Genomic DNA, 22,353 nt, shown 5'->3' on the forward strand with positions numbered 1-22,353 from the left:
TGATGTTCCCGCCGTCTGCTGCACCAAATCCCCGTAAATGTCTCGTGCCTTCTCACAGATGATGCTCTCGGTCACGGTATCTCCTGCGAGCTGCTTCTCCGTCAACCACACAAACAACAACTTCTCCATCTCTTCATGGATAGAGGTCCGGAGCTTTGAAATAATCGTAACGCCCTTGGCTGGCGTTATAGCCTTTATCGACTCCTTCTGCTTCAAAATCGTACATATCGTAGAAGTACTACAATCGTACTGCCTCACCAAGTCGACAACACGCACACCTCGCTCATGTTTTTCGACGATTGCGTGTTTTATATCCAAGCACATCATCCTCTTCTTCTTCTCAGTACTGCCCTTGGCACTCAATTTCTTAGGACCCATGGTTAAAACTAAGAAATTTTCCAAAATAACCAAAATGCGAAAACAAAGCAGCAGCGATATACGGCAGAGATGCTTGCACGGCAAGATAACCACGTGACCGGAACCCACCTGGTGGCGGGTGGCGTAAGCTCGTAACTCAGATCTCGGCTCGCATCTCAAAGCAAAAAAACCGCCCGAGCGACGGCTCGTATCTCGGAAAACTCGTAAGTTGGTGCACTCGTAAGTCAAGGTTTCACTGTATATATATATATATATATATATATATATATATATATATATATATATATATATATATATATATATATACATAAACATATATACTATTGTTACGGACCGCGGATAAGATGTTGGTTTGCCGAGCGGATGGCACCGCGGCCGAACAGTTACCCCGACTAACCCGATTCCCGAACGTTGGCCGGATCGCGCCACAGATATTCAATATGGAAAAGACAAAAGCGACACGGATGTGAAGGAGAAGAAGACAGAAGACAAAAAGGTTGGAAATACTACTAAATTTATTCCTACTATTTACACGCTCAAAAGTAACCAAGGAAGAAGGAAAGATAAGAAAATAATTTACAGAAGATATTAGAGACACAGTGCAACGCTAGCTTATACAAACTTAATTAACCCAGGGACAGAACAAACAAGGACAGACTCACGCGGGGAATGATGATAGGACTGGCCGGAGGTGGATGGCTGGAGGGAGAGGAAGGTCCACGGGTACTGCAGCACGATCGGCGCGTTCAGCAGCCGTCGTTCCTTCGCGGCCCTGCTCAGAAACTGCCGTCAAGGCCCCAAGCAGTTGTGGCTGCTGTTGTGGCTGCTGCTGCTGCTGCTGAAGCTGCTGCTGTTGCTGCTGTGGCTGCTGCTGCTGCTGTGTGGACGTCGCGTGCTTTCTCCAGGACTCGTCTGACTCGTCTCGTACTCAGTCCAACCACTGCACGTCTCTCGCTTGGTCCAACCACTCAACTCAACCACTCAACTCTCACTTAGTCCAACCACTCAACTCAACAACGTCCTTGCTTCTTGCGCGCGCGCTTTTATAGCGCCTCAGGCAATCAAGCCGCCGGCCTTCAGGACACGCCCCATCGGTCAGCTCGCCTCGGCCCTGATTGGTTGGCACGGCCCTCTGGCTCCGCCCTTGATGACGATGGGCGGGCACGCCCTTCTTCCCCGAGCTGAGCACATGTTCAATGGTGGTTTTGGGGCGAAATCAGCAACCCACAGCTGTAGCAAACCTGGCAAACTGCCCAGTGCAGTTGGCAATGGAGGCTTGGAGGGGATGTAGCTGGCAATTGAGGCTTGGCAATGGAGGCTTGGCAATGGAAGTTTTGGGAGTGTGAATGGGGAATGAAGGGAATCTATCTTATTTCACTTGGTGCAATGGAGTGTCATCTTAATGGAAGACAAGGCCTTACCCTAATACACATAATAAAGATAGAACTATCAACAAGGGGGAAATCTATGATTGGCTGACGTGATTGTTTATGACCTAATTATGGGACGCCCTTTGACCTTTATACATAACTGGAGTAAGGAGGGTCCAGAATAAAGCAATAATAATAAAAAACACAATAAAAAAACACAATCCTCATATCCACAACACTATATACACCTATATTACATATGTACATAATTATATACATACTAGCAGAAGTACCCGGCATTGCCGGGCGGGGGACGGGAGGGGGAGGGGGAGGCGAGGGGAACGGGGGGGGGGGGGGGGGAGCGAGCCCCTTGGCAAAGCGAGCGATTTTTTTTTTCATAGCGTCATAGCGTCATAGCGTTCATAGCGTCATAGCGTTCATAGCGTCATCACGTGATCGCTCTGAGCGAATCAGCGCCCACCTGCTCTGATTCCGTTGATTCCGTGCGCTGAAATGCGCTGAGGTAAATATGAATAAAAAATATGGATCGTCAAATATTTTGAGTTTGGCCATGTTCGTCCCAGGCTCAATGGCCATGTCTATGCCAAATATCAAGCACGTAAGCCTCTCCGTTTAGGAGTCTATCGGTAAATTACACACACACACACACACACACACACACACACACACACACACACACACACACACACACACACAAACTGTGTTTTATATATATAGATACACCTATATTACATATATACATGTACACCTATATTTCATATATAGTGTTGTGGATATGAGAATGTTTTTTTATTTTGTTGTTGTGGTAAAATGTTGTTGTAAAAGGTTGTTGTAAAATATCACCCCTCCTCCCTCCGTTTGTGGTTGTATAAAGGTCAAAGGGCGTTTCCGTAGTTAGTCCATAAAACATACATGCAGGACACGATATATCCTTTCTTTTGACAGTTATATCCTTATTATGTGTATTAGCGTAAGGCTGTGTCTTCCATTAATTGAAATACTCCATTGCACCAGTGAAAGAGAATAGATCCCCTTTCCTTCCCATCCCCAAAATCTCCATCCCATATTACATCCCCTCTCGTCATTGCTGAGCCTCGATTCCCAATCACCTCCCCTCCAATAACCGCCAGTGACCACGAGGCTCGAGTCAGGGAAGAAAGGCGTGTCTCCACCTCGTCAGAGGAGGGGAGGGGCGCGCCCGCCCGTCGTCGTCCGGGGCGGAGCCCGAGGGTCGCGCGACCAACCAGGGCCGCGGTGAGTGACCCGGTAGGTGTGCCCTCGGAGTCGGCGGCTTGATTTCACCGGGGGTGATAAAAGCGACTGTAAGGGACACTCTTTAAGAGAGAGGCCTTGGAGATGAGCATGAGATGAGAAGAGAAGAGAAGAAGAAAGAGAGTTGCAAGGAGTTGGTCACAGTCGGTTGCCAGAGAGAGAAGTCGGTGGTGAGGAGTGAGAGAAGCAAGAAAGAGTTGAGGGTTGAGGGACCAGACGAGTGAGACAAGTCCTGGGAACGCAGCGGACGGAGGCCGCCGCAGCCGCGACACCCGACCGCCAAAGGGGGCCTGAACGGCGGTTCGGAGCAGGGCCGAAACGGAACGGCGGCTGCTGAACGCGCCGGTTGTGCTGCAAGACCCCCCCTTGGACCTTTCCTCTCCCGCCAGCCATCCACCTTCTGCCATCCCTGGCATTCCCCGTGTGAGTCGTCTTTGTTTGTTCTGTCCTGGGTAATAAGTTAAGTCTGTAGATAAGCTAAATTTGCACTGTGTCACATGCGTCTTGTACTTGTAAATAAACTGAATTGCTTTTTTGTTGCTTGTGTGTAAATCGTAGGAATCAATTTAGTAGTCTTTCCAACCTTTCTTGGCCTTCGTTTTCCTCTTTACATTGCGTCGTTTTTGTCTTTTCCCTCATTGAGCAGCTAGGGTGCGATACGGCCAAAGTCTGGGTGAATCGGGTGAGTGTTGTTAGGTCGCGGTTCTAAACCACCGCTCGGTCTATAACATCTAACCGCGATCTATAACAATACATATATACATATACGTACACCTATATTTCATATATATTATATACATATATACATATACACCTATATACATATACACCTATATACACCTAAATACCTATATACATATACATATACACACATACATATACTTATATACACCTATAAAAACCACCTTTAGAGGCCATTTTTCCCCGCAAAGCGGGGGTACTTATATACACCTATATACATATTGTTGCGGATATGGGATTTGGATCCATCCATATCCGCTTGTAAATATTCCCCTATTTCCCCAATACTTCCCAACTATCCCCAATCCCCCATTCCCTAGTCCCATTTTCTGTAAACAACACTCTGTAGCCCCGACCTCCCCCTATTTCCCCCATTAAATGTCGCATCCAGGTCCACCGCATCTCACGTAGACAACTATAGGACATCTTGCTAGTTATTCTTAGTCTATGTCAGTTAAGGACTCGTTTCCATTAATTCTGACTCTTCGTTGCACCAGAATGTGATTGTATGGCACCGTTAGAAAGTTTAGGACCTCCCAATACCTCCCCGCAGCTCTTCCTCATGGTACAACAACAACAACAACAACAGCGGCGGCGGCGCGGGGAGTGTGCGTCCTCACTCCGGCTTGGTTAGCCGCCATTGAACATGTGCTCCGACGGGGTTACCACGCAGGGGCTCGCTGTCAGCTCCTCGTCAAGGGCGGAGCCCGGTAACCCCCCCCCCCCCCCCGCACCCAATAGAAGCGGCGGACCGATTCCATCTGGGGCGGAGCTAACGAGCCGAGGGCGTGTCCCTCCCCGCTGAGCATGCGCAGGAAGAGGGAGGTGACGTCAGATGCGCCCACACCACGGAGAGAGAAGACGCCACCTCCAAGCGCTGAATACCTCCCCGCATCTTTGGACCGGACCGCGTTTGATTCTGCCCCCTGAGCCAAGGTGCACCTTGTGCTATCGACTGCCTGCCCTTCCTTGCCATCAATCCCTGTGTAAGTCAGTCTTGTCCCGTTTGTCTGTGGTCTGTCGGGGATAGATAAGACTGTGTCTAAGTGCCCATCTTTTCTGTGCTTTACCTCTTACCGTGTAATCTACCCGTTTCTGCATCACCAATTATATCCTCCTCCGGAGGTCTTGAGAACTGTACCCCTTGTGTCGTTGCATTTATCCCAGCCGTTGTGTCCTTTCCTTCATTGATTTAGCATAGCGCGATTCGGCCAACGTTCGAGTGTAATCGGGTAAACTGTGCGAACACGGCGGCCATTCCGCTCGGTCAAGCAACATCTAAGTCGTGTCCGTAACAATTGGTTGTCAGGAGTTGGATTCGGACCTGGGACTAAATTTGTTAGGCCCAAATTATGGAACACCAATTGTACTATTAGAGTAACAATTGGTGTCGGGAAGTGGGATTGGACCCGAAGCGCGCTTCACGCGCTCGAAATTATAACGGCGAAATTTGATTTTGTTTTACAAAAATAAAAACCCGAATTTTGAAAGTCGCGCTATGGCAGATCAAGACGGCTGGGTTCCGGTAGAGGAGAGTGAGGCAGGTTCGATCCAGGACCAAATTGAGGGACAAGAGGAGAGCGAGGCAGTGAGGGTGGCAGGTTCGCAAAATAGCGTCGTCACGCACGAGGTTACGGGCGCGCAAAATGGCGCCTCGCACATGGCCACGGCGACCGCGCCCGCGACCGTAGTAGCGCCACCGGTGGATTTGAACCTTTTTTTTATGCAAATGAAGGCCCTTATGGACAAGAATAATGAAGAAATGGAAAACAGAATGATGGGGGCCCTTATGGGACAAATGGGAGACCAAATTGGAGGTTTGAAAAACAGTATGGGGGCAATGAGGGACGAAGCGAGGGCTCAGAGTGAGCAATTGGGGGTAATGAGGGACGAAGCGAGGGGTACCGGTGAGGGATTAGACAAGAAATTAGAGGGGTTAGACAATGGGATAGAAGGGGTGAAACATGGGTTAATGGGGGTAGAAAACAGAATGGCCGCTCAAGAGAATCAAATGGAAGGGATGAAAAAGGGGTTAGAGGGGTTAGAAAACAGTATGGAAGGCAAATTGAGGGACATGAGGGACCAAGCGGAAAGGGAAGTTTAAAAAATGGGGCAGCAGATAGAGGGGGTCAGAATGGGGGTAGAAACTAAATTGGATGCTCACAGGGAGGAAATGGAGCAGATGAGGGTGGCATCTGGGCAGGAGATGCAAGTGATGGGAGAAGAGATCAGAAGAGGTGTGAGTGAGGAGGTCGGAGGAGTGCGCGAGGAGGTGAGGCACTGTAAGGAGCGCATGGAGAAGGAGGTGAGAAAGGGGACTGTAAAATTGCAAGGTGGTATAGAGGAGTTGACGCTGGGAGTAGAACAACTGACAGTGGGACAAAAGGAGTTGGGGGACCAGGTAAAGAAGAACACAGCGGTAATAGAGGGTTTAAAATCGACACAGAAGGAGATGAAAAAGGACGTAGGGGTAATTAAAAAAGAGTGTCAGACGGTACATGAGGACCTGACGAGGAAAATGGACAAGGTGGTAGAGGTGATGGAGGTTAAAGAGCGGGAGGTGCGGGAGCACATAGAAAAAAATTAAGTGGAGTTAGAGGAAGAACTTAAAGGGGCGCACGAGGAGATGAAGGAGGTGAAGCAGAAATTAGAAGAAGTGGAAGAAGGGGTGAGCGAAATTAAGAAGCGACGGAGAGGGGATAAGAAAGAGATAAAAGAGGAAGTAAAAGAATTGGTCCAAAGTCTGTGTTCGGATCGTGATGATGTGCTCATTAACCGGATGAGGGATTCGCAGGTGATGGAGGAGAAGCGAAGAGGAAGAGGACCCGGTGTAAGTGGTGACCAATATGGTCGTGCGTATGATGCGCCAGGTGATTTAAGAAGCTTGGGGGTCGAGATGGACCCGGGTGTTCGTGAGAGGCCGTTGGTGAAGTGTGCGACAGGTCTGGTGTGCAAAAAAGGAGGTGTGCGAGAAAGTCCGACTCTGGGGTGTGTGAGGAAAAAGTGCGTGCCAAGGAGTGAGGGTGCTGTCGAGAGTGAGTCGGTCGTAGCGCGTGTGCGAGGGAGCACATGGAAGCGCGTAGTGAGGAGTGTTACGGAGGGTGTAAAGGGAGAATGCACGCCTGTGGTGAGTGTTACAGAGGATGTAACGGGAGAGGGTGTGCGAGAAAGATGTGTGACGGACAGGTGCATGGGGAAAGAGTGCGCTGTCAAAAGTAAGGAAGAGTGTACACCTGTGGTGAGTGTTACAGAGGGTGTAACGGGAGAGTGTGCGCGAGAAAGGTGTGTAACGGACGGGTGCATGAGGAAAGAGTGCGCTGTCGAGAGTAAGGGTGAGTGCGCTGTCAAGAATGGAGGTGAGAGTAGTAAGAGTGACACGGAGCGTGAGTTGGTTGTGACAGGTGAGAAAGGATGTACACCTGGAATGGAAGGATGCACACCTGGAATGGTAGAGCGTGTGTGGGAATGAACGCTGGAATTGGTCGTGAGGCACGTGGTTGGGTGTGCGAGTGAGGGCACACCTGTGATTGTCACAGAGGAGGTGACCGAGGAGGGGGCGCGAAGAGGTGTGTTGGTGAGGTGTGCGACCAACGAATGTGTGCCAAAGTGTTCGGTGGTCAGGTGTGTGACCAAGGCTGTGAGGGGAATGAGTGTACCGAGGTGTGTAAGGAAAGGTACGAGGAGCATGGGAACAGCTGGCGGTATGAGCAAGAAAGGGGTAGCGTATGCATGTAAGCATGCAGGTGAAGCATCGACGGTAACCGGGTTAGAGGTTAGAACGACTTATAGCCGAATCGGGCCCTCGGTGCGCGTGGGGCAGCTTCGCGTGCCGCAAGGACCAGCGGGGATCCGAACCACGGCGGTTTCGAAAGAACCGCCGTACGCGATCCACGCTGGGCCTCGCTTTGAACGGCCGCGTCCGTGCTCCACTAAGCGGAGCGGGCAGCCCGATAGGAAGGGTCGTCATGGCGACCACTTTTTGTTGAGGCATTCCGGCAGGTCGAGATCGGGCCATGGGATGGCTCCGTGCCGAGATGGTGCGTGGGACCTCGGCCCGGGTAAACCTCCTTCCCTGCACCGAATGCGGGACGTATCCAGCCGCTGGCACCAAACAACCCGCATTCATTGCTCGGCTTTACGAAGCCGGGCTTTGGACAGGAATTGGCGCACCGAGAGGCATTAGTGAGTAGACTGTGTGATGAGGTTAGTGTTTTGGACCCAAAATTAGAGAAAAAACAAAATTTGATGATTGGCAAAGGATTGGCAGTAATGATTGGCAGATGATGGGTAGTGATTGGCAAATTTTTGATTTGTTGAAATTTGATGTGCAAAATTGGTAGTGGGAGATGCCCGATGTGGTGGGATGGCAACTCTGTCATCCCTCACAAAGTGGGGCAAATGCGCAATAGTTTATGGGGTGTATGGCAGTGAAAACTAGCCCGGGTGGGTTAGGATATTGTGTGTAGGGCCCTAGAAGATGACATTAGGTAACGTTAAGGTTAGTTAGTGACAAGGATACCTGTAGTGGGGACGCAGGTAGTTTAGTGTGGATGATAATGACGTGGGGGCGCAATAGTTTAAAGGGACGACTGGGAAGCGCAAGTTTCAGAGGGGAGTAGTTAGCTGAGATGATGCCGTGTGTGTGAGGATTGAACAGGTGTGATTGCACAGGTGTGCAACTGAACAGGTGTATGGAGCAGTGTATGAGTGAGTGATGGTGATGTGTATTGTGATGACCAAATGGTCCAGGAAGAAAGGAGGGTGCAGGTGGCACCAGGTGTGAGGGCACAGGTGTGCAACAGCAGGTATGGAGAATGGTAGTGTGGAATAAATGGAGTATTGGAATGGATGGTCGTGGAGTGAGTATGGTGGAAATTGTGGAGTGGAGTGGATGGTGTGAATGGGGGAAGAGTGGACCCCCATCACGGATACCCGGGGCGGGTAGTGTAAGTGTTAGGTAGAGGGTACAGGTAAATTGTGGTTGGATATTGGCATTTGTGGTGCGGATGCAGAATGGTATTGTGGATGGGTGCATTAGTGTTGTGGAAATGGCTGGGCGTGTAGCCTGTTAGTGTGTGTAGTTGGTTTGGGCACTCCACCACTGTGAGGATGTCGGCCAGGTGAGGCCGCAGGTGGGCTCTGGGAGCCGTTAGTGTCAGTGGGTGCCTGAGGATCCCGGGTGTGGATCGGGCAGCCCGTGCCAGAGAGGGCACTGAGGGGGTGAGAGTGCGAGAGGGCCTTCCCCAGTTAGTTAGGTTAGGGTGAGGAGCAGGTAAGCTCGGGTGGAAACTACAGTGGTGGAGGTGTGCAGGTGGGTAGACCTGCTGGGAGAGCTACACGTCACAGCCCAGAAATTGTGCGAGAGCACCGAGTGTTGAATCGGGGGAGTGAGACCCCAAATTGAGAAGCACCACAGTTTGGTCAATGGGAATTGGTTTTTTAGAACCCATAGTGTAAGTTGGCCAATGGATTGGCAGGGAAAGACCCCGGGTAATGTAAAGTTGTTAAAGTCATTTAGGAAATAGTTAGGATTGATGAACCTGTCGCACCATACGCAGCCACTTACCTGAGGTGATGATGATGACTCCACACCTGTGTTCCTTTGTTCTGTGTTGCAGGAAATGAGAATTGGTGTGTGGATTTGTGAGACGCATCACGACGTGGATGTGACATTGGGGTGATTCCATCTCTCCCTCCTTAGGAGGGACTGATGATGAATTGGTGATGGCAAATTTTGATGTTGAGTTGGAGATGGCAAATTTTGATGAGAGTTGGAAATGGCAACTTTGATTGGTTAGGAGGGAGAGAAGACGAATTTGGTTTATGGGAGGAACGGGGAAGACAGTAGGGACGTTTGTTGATGTGTAAAGTAGATGTTTATGGGTAGTGTTGTGTTTTGTGGATACAGTAAGGGGTAAGGGAGGGGCAATGTAGGTTACCTGGTGGGGGGGGGGGGGTGTACGGTAGGAACGTACCTGTCTCACCTGGTTCCCATGTGCCCCCAGTGTGCATCACCTTGTATTGCGTGCACTTTTGCGCCCTTACCACCTTACTCACTTGTCCTCTTCTTTTGTCTCCCACCTCCTAGGATCTGGCTTTGGGGCAGAGAGAGAGGAGAGAGAGGTGCTGGCTCTGCAGTTGTGGGCCTGCACTTTCGCTGCTTGCTGCCTGGATCGATACACCATATGGACCGCAATTTTTGTGGCCGCCCACCATGGACCGCAGTTCTTTTGCGGGCAAGCACCACCCGTTGATGGACCTATGGGTCAACGTGGCACCTATGCCATACAGGTGAACCACTTATAGTTGGCCCCCCTGACGGCCACAATTTAGAAATGGACGCGGTTGGCGCCTTTCTTTATTTTTGAAAGAAGCCAGAAGGCCAAGTGCTCCATGAAGGCAAGACCAGCGGCAGAACATCGGCCGGCTGCGACACCACCGGTGACTATGAACACTTTATTGGTGCACCGGATGGTGCTGACTGTACATGATGGGGTGGTGCTTTTGGTGCTTGGATGGGGTGCTCTGCACATTATTAAAGGCCGTAGGGCCACAGGGCACTCGTGGGTTGGTGTATCGATGCTGGCATGCGTGCTCTCTCTATGCATAACATCTGCATGTGTTCCTCCAAAAACAGGTCCTGGATCGTAGTGTAAATATCAGTGTAGTCTTGTGTAAATAATGCTCCCTACCGGCTGTATGTTTAGTTTGAAGATTCTTTCCGCGATTCGGTTATCCTGTGGGTGTGTTTCTGTGAGGAGAAGGGTGCAACATCGCAGGGGGACATATTTACTCATTTGTGAACATCTGTAAAACTGTCGCACTCAGGGTTGAGTTAATAGTAGAGGGAACTACATCTGAGTGCCACACTAAAGTAGGTAAAAATTTATCGGGTCGGGACGCCCCGAGGTAGAGAAGGGTGCAATGTTGCGGATATGGGATTTGGATCCATCCATATCCGCTTGTAAATATTCCCCTATTTCCCCAATACTTCCCAACTATCCCCAATCCCCCATTCCCTAGTCCCATTTTCTGTAAACAACACTCTGTAGCCCCGACCTCCCCCTATTTCCCCCATTAAATGTCGCATCCAGGTCCACCGCATCTCACGTAGACAACTATAGGACATCTTGCTAGTTATTCTTAGTCTATGTCAGTTAAGGACTCGTTTCCATTAATTCTGACTCTTCGTTGCACCAGAATGTGATTGTATGGCACCGTTAGAAAGTTTAGGACCTCCCAATACCTCCCCGCAGCTCTTCCTCATGGTACAACAACAACAACAACAACAGCGGCGGCGGCGCGGGGAGTGTGCGTCCTCACTCCGGCTTGGTTAGCCGCCATTGAACATGTGCTCCGACGGGGTTACCACGCAGGGGCTCGCTGTCAGCTCCTCGTCAATGGCGGAGCCCGGTAACCCCCCCGCACCCAATAGAAGCGGCGGACCGATTCCATCTGGGGCGGAGCTAACGAGCCGAGGGCGTGTCCCTCCCCGCTGAGCATGCGCAGGAAGAGGGAGGTGACGTCAGATGCGCCCACACCACGGAGAGAGAAGACGCCACCTCCAAGCGCTGAATACCTCCCCGCATCTCTGGACCGGACCGCGTTTGATTCTGCCCCTGAGCCAAGGTGCACCTTGTGCTATCGACTGCCTGCCCTTCCTTGCCATCAATCCCTGTGTAAGTCAGTCTTGTCCCGTTTGTCTGTGGTCTGTCGGGGATAGATAAGACTGTGTCTAAGTGCCCATCTTTTCTGTGCTTTACCTCTTACCGTGTAATCTACCCGTTTCTGCATCACCAATTATATCCTCCTCCGGAGGTCTTGAGAACTGTACCCCTTGTGTCGTTGCATTTATCCCAGCCGTTGTGTCTTTTCCTTCATTGATTTAGCATAGCGCGATTCGGCCAACGTTCGAGTGTAATCGGGTAAACTGTGCGAACACGGCGGCCATTCCGCTCGGTCAAGCAACATCTAAGTCGTGTCCGTAACAATATATATACAGTCATGGGCAAAAATATTGGCACCTTTGCACTTTTTTCATATAACTCCAAATTTTCTCTAAAAATAAGTTGAAATTGACAAAAGTATTTGGTCTCCACAATTCTTTATTTCACTGTTAATATTAGAGAACATTTGTTTTTTATTCAACACTTAATAAATCCTTTTAAATCAGAAAATAAAAAGAAATGGCATGAACAAAATTATTGACACCTGAGACTTAATATTTAGTAGCACATCCTTTGGACAAAATAACTGCAGTCAAGTGCTTTCTATAGCCATGAATGAGCTTCATTCACCTCTCTACTGGCAGTTTGGCCCACTCTTCTTGGGCAAACTGCTACAGTTCTCCCAGATTTGATGGATGCCTTCTCCCAACTGCTGTTTTCAGATCTCTCCACAGGTGTTCAATGGGATTTCGATCTGGACTCATTGCTGGCCACTTCAGAACAGTCCAGCATTTTGTCTTGAACCATTCCTGGGTGCTTTTTGAAGTGTGTTTGGGGTCAGTGTCCTGCTGCAAGACCCATGACCTTCGACGGAGACCCAGCTTTCTGACACTGGGTTGAACATTGCGCTCCAAAATGCTTTGGTAATCTCCTGATTTCATGATGCCATGCACACATTCAAGGCACCCTGTGCCAGAGGCAGCACAGCAACCCCAACACGTCACTGAAACTCCTCCATGTCTGACTGTAGGGAAGGTGTTCTTTTTTTTTAAGGCTTCATTTTGTTTTCTGTAAACATAGAGATGATGTGCTTTACCAAAAGCTCTAGATTGGTCTTATCTGTCCACAGGACATTCTCCCAGAAAGATTTTGGCTTGTTTAGGTGTGTTTTGGAAAACTCCAGTCTCATTGAGTTGGCTACGGATGGTGCAAGTTGAAATTGTCGTACCTTGTGTCTGAAGGTCAGTTTGAATCTGTTTGGTAGTTGATTGAGGTGCTTTCTCCACCATTCGAACTATCCTTCGCTGCAATCTTCGATCAAGTCTTCTCTTGCGGCCACGTCCAGGGAGGTTGGCTACAGTGCGATGGGCCTTAAACTTCCTGATTACATTGTGTACGGTGGACATAGGAACATCATGGTCTCTGGAGATGGACTTTGTAGCCTTGAGATTGTCCATGCTTGGCTACAATCTAGTGTCTGACCTCCTCAGACAATTCTCTGGTTTTCTTTCTTTTCTCCATGCTCATTGTGGTACACACAGTGACACAAAACAGCAGAATGACTCCTTTTCTCCATTCAAACTGGTTGAATGAGTTATTTATATATTGCAGGCACCTCCAACTCACCACAGGTGAGTTCAATTCCAAAGTAAAGGAGAATCACCTGCTTGAAATCTAATTTTTTCTTACAACTTCTAAAAAGTGCCAATAATATTGTTCGGGCCATTTTGGGATTTCTGTGTGGAATAAGCTAAGATCTAGTAGTTTTTTCACCTTTTTTTTTTGTTTTGTTCCAATGCAAACCAAAGAAATACAAATGTGGATTCCAAAATATTTATTAATTTCACCAATTTTCTGTAAGAAATGGTGCATTATTTGAAAAAAGTGCAAGGGTGCCAATATTTCTGGCCACAACTGTATATATTGTTGCGGTTTTGGAATAAAGGTTAATTCCCCCTCTTAGTTAGTTGCACCACAACATGTAGCCTCGCTTAGTTCAGTTATTTCTTCGTGAATGTAAGCGTAGACCTTTCCTGTGTTTAGTTTTGCGTTGAGTAGTCCAGTGAGCTTAGGTGTTCTTTTGGCGCTTTGCTTTGGTGCTTTTGGTTTGGCGCTGAAATGCCACGTGGTAGGCCTTCAGCAAGTCTGGCAAGGCTGAAGGGACGAGCTGCAGGGGGAGTGGCCGGTAAGCAATGAGCCGCCAATCAGGGCTCGAGGGGAGTGGCTTACCACTGCGGCAGGAGGTGGGGCTTGGAACATTCGGGTAAGATCGGGGAGGTGTCATATAAGGTCCTGCCCCGAGCCCATTAACAAGAACAGCAGCAGAACGCACGAGAACGCACGAGAGGAGAGAGCTGTGAGAGTTTGTGGGCGGCAGAATGGGTGAGATCAAGAACGAGAGACGAGGAGTGAAAGTCGCCCAGCCCTGAACAAGTCGAAGTGCTTGAATTGACTGTTGTAATAGCCTCGTTGTATACGAACTTGCCCCGTGCTCTGTACCCTGCGCTCTGCCGCTGTATTAATCGCGCGCTCGAGAGGACGACCCATGCCAGGCCACAGACGCGCGATCTCCTCCCGCCTGCATTTCTCCTACATACGTGCCGTGGCCGCCAGAGGGCTACACCACGAGCGAGCTGTCCGGAAGCGACCGGCAGCAAGGCGCGTTTGGCGCGTGAACCTGCTCTTCTTCCATTTCCCCGTGTGAGTGATTGGGCCCGTGTCTGGGTAATAAGTTAAACTGGTTAAGCTTCTGCTCTGTGTCCCCCTTTCCTTCATCATTATCATTGTACATAATAGTGCAAATAAATCATGTTCTTCCTCTGATTTGACTGTCCTGTCCCTTCCATCCATTGGCTTCGCATGGTACGAATAAAACCGCTCGGATCGGGCTCCAATAAAAGTAACAGCACGAGTCACGTGATACGCATACCGCTCGGGCGTACTCGATTAAGCGTGGCTTGTGCGAGGCTTGATCCCCGCTTTCGTGGCAGCGTGGCTTAAAGGTACATGCGAATTTGTCCTGATACCCTTTTTCACGTTTGCCCGGAAGGGGCGATTCGGTCTCGCGGACCCGAAGACCCAGGGGGAAAAGGGGGTTTAACTCCCCCCCCCCCCCCCCTTTGTAATGGGAACAGGCTTCGGGAGATCCGCAACAATATATATATACACAGTCACGTGAAAAGGTAAGTACACCCCATGTATGGTTTTGACTTTTTCAACATATTTCAACATACAGCTATTTGATCTTCATTTCAACAATATTGATAGATAAAGGTGATATAATATAACAAATACCATGAAACATTTACATTTTGTAGTCCATTGTATAATTTTAAAAAACATAAATGCAAATTTTGCATGTGGAAAAAGTAAGTACACCCTTGGCTCTAATAGGTGGTATTGCCCCCTTTGGCAGAAACAACCTCAAGTAGGCATTTCTTATAACCGTCTACCAGTCTCTGACATCGACTGCGAGAAATTTTTGCCCACTCCTCCATGCAGAATTCTTTCAGCTGTGCGATGTTTGAGGGGTTTCTTGCATGCACAGCTCGTTTCAAATCCCCCCAAAACATCTCGATGGGATTTAGATCCGGGCTTCGATTTGGCCATTCCAAAACCCTCCATTTCTTTCTTTTCAGACATTCCTTGGTGGATTTACTGGTATGTTTAGGGTCATTGTCATGTTGCAAGGTCCACCTTCGGTTGAGCTTCAACTTTCCGACGGATGGCCTCACATTATCCTCAAGCACCCTCCGGTACAATGAAGAATTCATAGTGGATTCTATGATGGTGAGCTGCCCAGGCCCTGGTGCAGCAAAGCTGCCCCAAACCATAATATTTCCACCACCATGCTTTACAGTTGGTATCAGGTTCTTGTGGTCAAATGCTGTCTTTGGTTTTCGCCAAACATGTCTTCTGGTACTGTGGCCAAATAGCTCTACCTTTGACTCATCTGTCCAGAGCACATTGTTCCAGAAGTGCTGGTCTTTGCCTAGGTGTTCATTGGCAATCGTTAGTCTTACCCTGATGTTCTTTCTGGACAGCAAAGGTTTCCTCTTGGCACACCTCCCATGTAAATCAAATTTGTGCAGCCTCTTTTTAATGGTAGACTCGTGCAATTTGACATCAACAGTGGCAAGAGTTACCTGTAGGTTCCGTGATGACATTCTGGGGTTCTGAGAGACTTCTTTCAGCATCTTGCGGTCTGCTCTCGGGCTGAACTTGCTGGGGCGGCCTGGCCTGAACAAGTTGACAGTTGTTTGGAATCTTCTCCACTTGGAGATGATCTTCCGGACAGTCGAATGATTGATTTCAAATTGTTTGGAGATCTTTTTAACTCCCTTCCCAGACTCGTAGGCATCTATAACCTTCTTTCTGAAGGCCTCAGAGAGCTCCTTTGATCTAGGCACGGTGACACCGCACACTTCAACACTGTATTCACTGTATTCATCATGACCTATCTTCGTTCATGGGAAGAATTTGTCAGAGCTGGCGAGAAACTTTGCTTCGGCAGCCCGAAGAAGGTGCGCGTGGTCTTGAAATATCGGCACTGTGATGGTTTTCTTGGAATGAAGGTCACTGATGATGCTGTGTGCTTGCAGTACAAGACTGATCAGGCTCAGGATGTGAAGAAAATGGAAAAGTTTCAAGGGCAACTGATGCGGCTTATGTTGTCTAAGGAAACGCGACCAGCAGCCATGGAGTAATGGTACTCTTATTGGCAACTCTGAATCATGTGGTCAAGATAGCGGCACCGTTGGAAAGCTGCGTACGTGAGGAACAATCACCAGTTATCTATTTTCTTTGCACAGCTCCAGTTATTGCCAGATACTGAATCATCTCAAGTGTACACTTTTTCGAAATTCCAACTTCTTTCGTGGAAGTCCTTGCAGTGTCCATATGTTTTATACCTCTCCCACCTCCCCCCAAGCCCTCTCCCTCCCACAGTTCTCTCGATGTCCCTGCTCTCAAATGTTGTGTTTGTGTCCTTCCCCCTCTCTCCCCATCTTGTCTACCGCTCCCCTTATTTTGTGTTTTATGTGTCGGTTTGTGTCGGTTTGACTTTTTGTGTGATTAATGTTAGCTCTTTCACGAGCCTCGATCTTGCATACAAAAAAAACAAAAAAAACAAAAAAAAACAAAGAGCAAACCAAACTAAATGTCTGAGGTTTAAATAAGACAGGTTCCTCCAAGATCCTCTATAACGATGTTCTAATCATTTGCACCTGAGCTGGTGCACCTGATTCTAATTTTAAGTATTTGAAGTAGTGATAAATGTCGGCGTCGGGGTGTACTTACTTTTTCCACATGCGAAATTTGCATTTATGTTTATTTAAATTATACAATGGACTACAAAATGTAAATGTTTCATGATATTTGTTATATTATATCACCTTTATCTATCAATATTGTTGAAATGAAGATCAAATAACTGTAGGTTGAAATATGTTGAAAAAGTCAAAACTTTACATGGGGTGTACTTACTTTTTCACGTGACTGTATATACATATATATACATATATATATATATACATATATATATATATATATATATATATATATATATATATATATATATATATATATATATATTCATATATACATACATTGTATGTTGAACCTTCCCCTGTTTTTTCCCCCTAGAAGGCAGTCCCTATTGGCTACCGCTCTACGGACGCCTGTGTTGTCGTCTTGTGGCCCAGCCTTCTTGTTTGACCCGCACACGCCACAGTGGTTTCCTCAAGGTCAAGGTACCTCTCCCACCAAGACATTCTGAATGACCTCCATTGCCCTTTTTTTCTCTAACTATTCCATTGCACACCGCAGCTGCTTCCGTGCCTTTACCGAGTGTGACTGACAGTTGGAAAATAACTGGGTGCATCCCATTGGGAAAATTGGAGAAGGAATGTTTTTTTATATTCCTATTTTAAGATGTGTACATAGTAATATTAATTATTCTGGATGTTCACAAATTGTAGATGTTTTTGTTTGATTACTATCCATGCATTGCAGAGTAATTATGTTTTGATAAAAACTGTCTATTTGTGCTTCCTGTTTGCTATGATTGTTGATAACTTTTTCGGTTATAGGTTCCTTGTGTTCGAGTTGTACATGTGACAGGTGACATGTGGTGAGCCTGTCACTTCTTTAGTGCTTACCAACCAAATTGTTCTGCTGCTGGATTTACATATTTCTAAGTAAACTCTCAAATATCCCATAATCCTGTGGGATTTTAGCAATTTTTCATCAGCATGTACCATTGCCCACCTATCCATGCCAATCTCACTCTTAGATTAAATTACACACTGTTTGGCCCTTATTTCCTTGTGTCATATCCTCGCGAATAAAATGGCACAAAGCGCAATGTTTCCCTTTTGCTTACGGATCAGTGTTGAGGATTGGATAGTACGAGTACATTTACACCTAATTACCCAATAAAACTGCGCAATACCTCAGACGTGGTGCAGGTTCATACCTCCTGACCATGTCACAATTTTCATGGCAAATTATTTCCATGGCTAAGAACCAATCTTGTAAAATCAATATTCTGTCATCGGGAGCTGAAATTTCCACTGAGCAGCCAAGGGACGGCTCAACCCACACTGGTTAGGACAATGCACAAGGTTCTACCTGCTACACCACTGTTCCGCCCTTCGGCTCCCACCAATATCTTCAATTCCAGGCCCCTTTCCTCCACTGCATTCACTCCTCTCTCTTCTCCCAAACATCTTTTCCCCCTGCACTCCTCTACCTCCCACTTTCATATTTTAAAAATAATCTTGGACAGGGAGAATGTTTTTCTTCTTACGAGCATGTCAACACTGCATTCGTGCCACATTGGTATGAGCTATAGTTTTCCTTCACAATTAAAGATTCTTGTTTAAAATGCAGTCTTATCAATAAAATATGGATCTTGGACGTTCTGATGGAAATTGCTCTTTTTATTCAGGAAGAGCAAATGTACGCAGCGTTGCCAGGCAATGCCGAATCCCTCTTCCCACCTCATCCCCTCCCTCATCCAACCATTTCCCAGTCTCCCTCCCTCCCTCTGGACTCCCACTCCTTCCCCTTCTTCCTCCCACCCCAATCCCTACCCAACCCCTTCCTCTCCCTCCTCTCACCCCAATCCCTCCCTCTCCCCCTCCCAATGCACAAAGGAATTTTCACAAGGTGTATATTTGAAGAAGTTAGTTGACGTGCTATCCTTTTTATACATAGCCTTATTTCACCCTTGAGAGTTATGCCATCAGTCATGCAGTAAAATTACCTTTAAATTGATGTATAGGTTGTGTTTGTACTATTTTCGGTTTTAGAATAAATAGCGATCAGTGCATTTGAGAGGCCACATAACTCCTTCTTTTTCTATCTTACCGATTGCTGTAACATCTTAATTTATCAGTTATTTTTCACATCTGACATCATACTTGACGATTGGAGCTCACCATCTCACCAATTATATAGGTATCCAGGTTGAAATCCGAAAAAAATTGTGCTTTTTATAAAGCATTGTATATATGGATCCAGCCTTGGAGATGGCAACAGGTGTTTAACCGGCTCAGGTGTTGATAAGTTTTGAATTGTCAGAAATTGACTGTTTAAAACCCTCAGTAAGGTGCACAGTGGTAAAAAAAAAAAAATGTAATCCTATAAAGTTTTGGTGCGATTAACCTTGGAAGCTCAGAGGTGTAGCATCACAAACAAGCAAACAACGTTTCATTCATTTTTATATAGAAGATAACATCGCTCGAAGGTCCTAATTTGAAAACTCTAGCACCTAAAAGAGTGATGTATACAGCGATTCATAGGAATGTAGATCAGGAATTCCATGATATGAGTGAGGAAAGTGAAAAAATAAATTTGAGTGCTTTATTGTACAGAAACCATTGCAGCCTATTCCAAGTCAAGGCATATTTGAGCAGGCCCAAAACAAAATGGCGGCTTAAGACCCCTGCAAGGTGAAAGTAGGCTGATCAAAATTATGTGCCGCCATCTTGGTAATGCTTTTTTTAAAAAGTTTTTCATCACAAGTATCCTGGTAATTATCTCCAAAAAGGGGGTTTAAATTTACCCAGATATCCAATTTACTCAAGAAGACACACACACACACACTGGGTAGGAGAGAGAGAGAGAGAGAGAGAGAGACTTAACTTGACTTGACTTTTATGTGCTTTTATTATAAAAGTATCAAAACACACATGGAAGAACACCGCAAAATTTTTACAAGAAAAAGAAAGTTGTACAAGCAAAAAGGATGTATATACATGTATATGTGGACATTGAGCGTAAGTATAATTTACAAAAACAAACTCAACACCTCATCTGTAAAACAATCGTCGTTCACACTGCCGAAACTTATCCGGGCCGACACTATTCCTTTAAAGCAAAACAGCACATTTTCATCTCTGCCACTCAATTTGATCTTCCTAGTTTTATATATTGCGAGTTTAGCAATTCCGCACAGAAAATTCAAGAAAGGGACCGCTGTCTTGCTCTTGGTGCTCCTTTCAATGCCATACACAAAAATTGCAACAGAAAAAACAAACTTAAATTTATAAAAGGACTGTTGGAGGAAACAAAAAAGGGGTACCAATCTCTTACATTTCACGAAAGCATGGGTCACATTTTCAGCCTCTTCACAAAAAGGACAAACATTCAGTACAGCAGGATCAAACTTATTAAGTAAGTATTTGGTGACCAGGGCCTGATGAACTAGTCTCCAATTTAAGTCTCCGGTTCGACCTAAAGTTGGAGACCTATACATCTCTTTCCACACTGGAGATAGGAACGAACTAGCCGGAATGATATCATCCCACCGATTTTTTAAAGGTTTTGTGAAACCCGGTATAAGCACCTCTTGGCATATCCCATAAATAGCTTTTTTCCCCATCACATGGAACACACCGCAACCATCTGACTTTGAGAAGACACACTGTTGTTTTTTTGAGGTTACTTGGAGCTCGGGGAAATAGAGACGAGAGTCCACCACTTCATCTGCCCCAGTCCACCCGATATTTAATTCCCTGAAAGTTTTAATCACAACTCTCAAAACTTTGTCCACCATTCTAGATGACCGAACCCCCACTTTTGATGTGAGAGAACCGGTGGATAACCATCCATTTATGGAAGGCTTCATCAGGTCTCGCACTCTGTTTATTCCATTACAGGTGAAGCAATGCATAAATGACCTGGAGGTTGAAATTTCAGGGAATAAAGGATTCAGGACCAATGGCTCATGCATATATTTTTTTGCATCGTAGGACACCTCTAATCGTTGTATTCCAAGGACTTGCCAGGCATTCAGAAGGCTCTGATGAAACTCGGGGAGCAGAGTCGTGTTGACATGCTGCAGGTCCATGAGGAAGAGCTCTCGGTCATACTTCAACCCATCTGCTTCCTGCAGCCAAGCGTTTGTGAGAGGCTGCCACGGGACACACTCACCATACAATAAACGCTTTATCGTCAACATGCGGAAAGCCATTATCCGACTCGGAACATGTATCAAGCTTTGGCCACCTGCATTTCGGGGTCTGCACACCGTGTCTGGTCCAAGCCAATGGTGGCCTCCCCAGAAAAACTGAGTTAGAACCCTCTGAATGCCTGTGGCCAAGTATCTCGGAGGTTGGAGGGGGATAACTTTATGCCAAATAAAAGGAACCACCAGGTTATTTATTATTGTCACCCTTGCCTTAAGCGATAGAAGGTGGTGCAACCGTTTCCATCTAGCCAGTTTCTGCTTAATTCTTTCCAAGAAACCCTCCCAATTTTTTTGTTCATATGCTTGGACTCCGAGAAATAACCCTAAATATTTAAACCCCTCTTTGTTCCACTGCATTCCTCCTGGTAACACAGGCAGAGCTGAGGAAGGTGGACTGGGGCCCACCCATAAGGCAACACTTTTGTTCCAATTTACTTTTGCCGTGGAGGCGAGCTCAAACTGGGACAGACATCGAAAGACCTCACCCACATCATTTTGGCTGGAAACAGCAACACAAATGTCATCCGCATAAGCTGAAGTAACCATTTTGTGGTTTTTTGTTAAGGAGACTCCTTCCACTGAGTTCCGGAGCAAAGCTAGTAAAGGTTCGACCGAGAGACTGTATAGCATTCCTGAAAGCGGGCAGCCCTGACGGATGCCTCGCTGAAAGGGAAAAGGGCAACATAAGCTGTTGTTTACCTTCAACAGACAGGATGCATTTTCATACAACAACTTAACATAGGAAACAAAATTTTGTCCAAAACCAGCTCTCCTTAGTACAGCAAACAAAAAAGAATGGTCAACACTGTCAAAACTTTTTTCTTGATCTAAAAGAACCAAACCAAAATCATGAGATGTAGTACGACCGAGACTGATCAGGTCTCTCACCAAAAAAATGTTATCGTAAATAGAACGCTCAGGAACACAATAAGACTGATCAATATCAATCAAAAGGGGGATGACTTCCTTTAGACGTATCGCGAGCGCCTTCGACAATATTTTATAGTCCGTATTTAGGAGTGACACAGGCCGCCAATTTGTGACGTCTTGCAAGTTCCCTTTTTTTGGAAGGAGACACAAAACTGACCTCCGGCAACTTAGTGGCAATTCACCTTGTTCAAGGCTATCATGAAAGATGTCAAGTAGAGTAGGGCCTAGGATGTCCCAAAAGGCCTTGTAAAATTCAACTGGGAGGCCGTCAAGTCCAGGGGCTTTCCCATCTTGAATTCCTTTAAGAGCAACAGTAAGTTCTCCGAGAGAGATGCCAGGCTCCAGTTGTTGTTGCTGGTCTTCAGACAGAGATGGGAGCAGTTCAAACATCCCGTTTCTGTTTTCCTGGTTCACAGTTCTCAAGGCAAACAGCTTTGAATAAAAGTTTCGTAATTCATCCTTGATGTCACTTTGAGAAGACAGAAGCGCACCGGCAGAA

General features: G+C 46.8%; 1 protein-coding gene and 1 pseudogene across 1 annotated transcript in view; both read left to right on the forward strand.

Annotated features, from left to right (window-relative positions):
* LOC137420686 (rhotekin) overlaps window positions 1-22,353 on the forward strand; it is a 274,341-nt gene that overhangs the window by 155,170 nt on the left and 96,818 nt on the right. Inside the window, exon 10 of the mRNA XM_078772886.1 lies at window positions 17,093-17,199. Coding sequence (XP_078629012.1) covers window positions 17,093-17,199 — 107 coding nt within the window. The remainder of the gene's footprint in view (window positions 1-17,092; window positions 17,200-22,353) is intronic.
* LOC137422456 (signal recognition particle 9 kDa protein pseudogene) lies at window positions 15,894-16,311 on the forward strand (annotated as a pseudogene).

This window comes from Myxine glutinosa, chromosome 2 (assembly GCF_964187855.1).
Source record: "Myxine glutinosa chromosome 2, kmMyxGlut1.1, whole genome shotgun sequence".
Lineage (NCBI taxonomy): Eukaryota > Metazoa > Chordata > Myxini > Myxiniformes > Myxinidae > Myxine > Myxine glutinosa.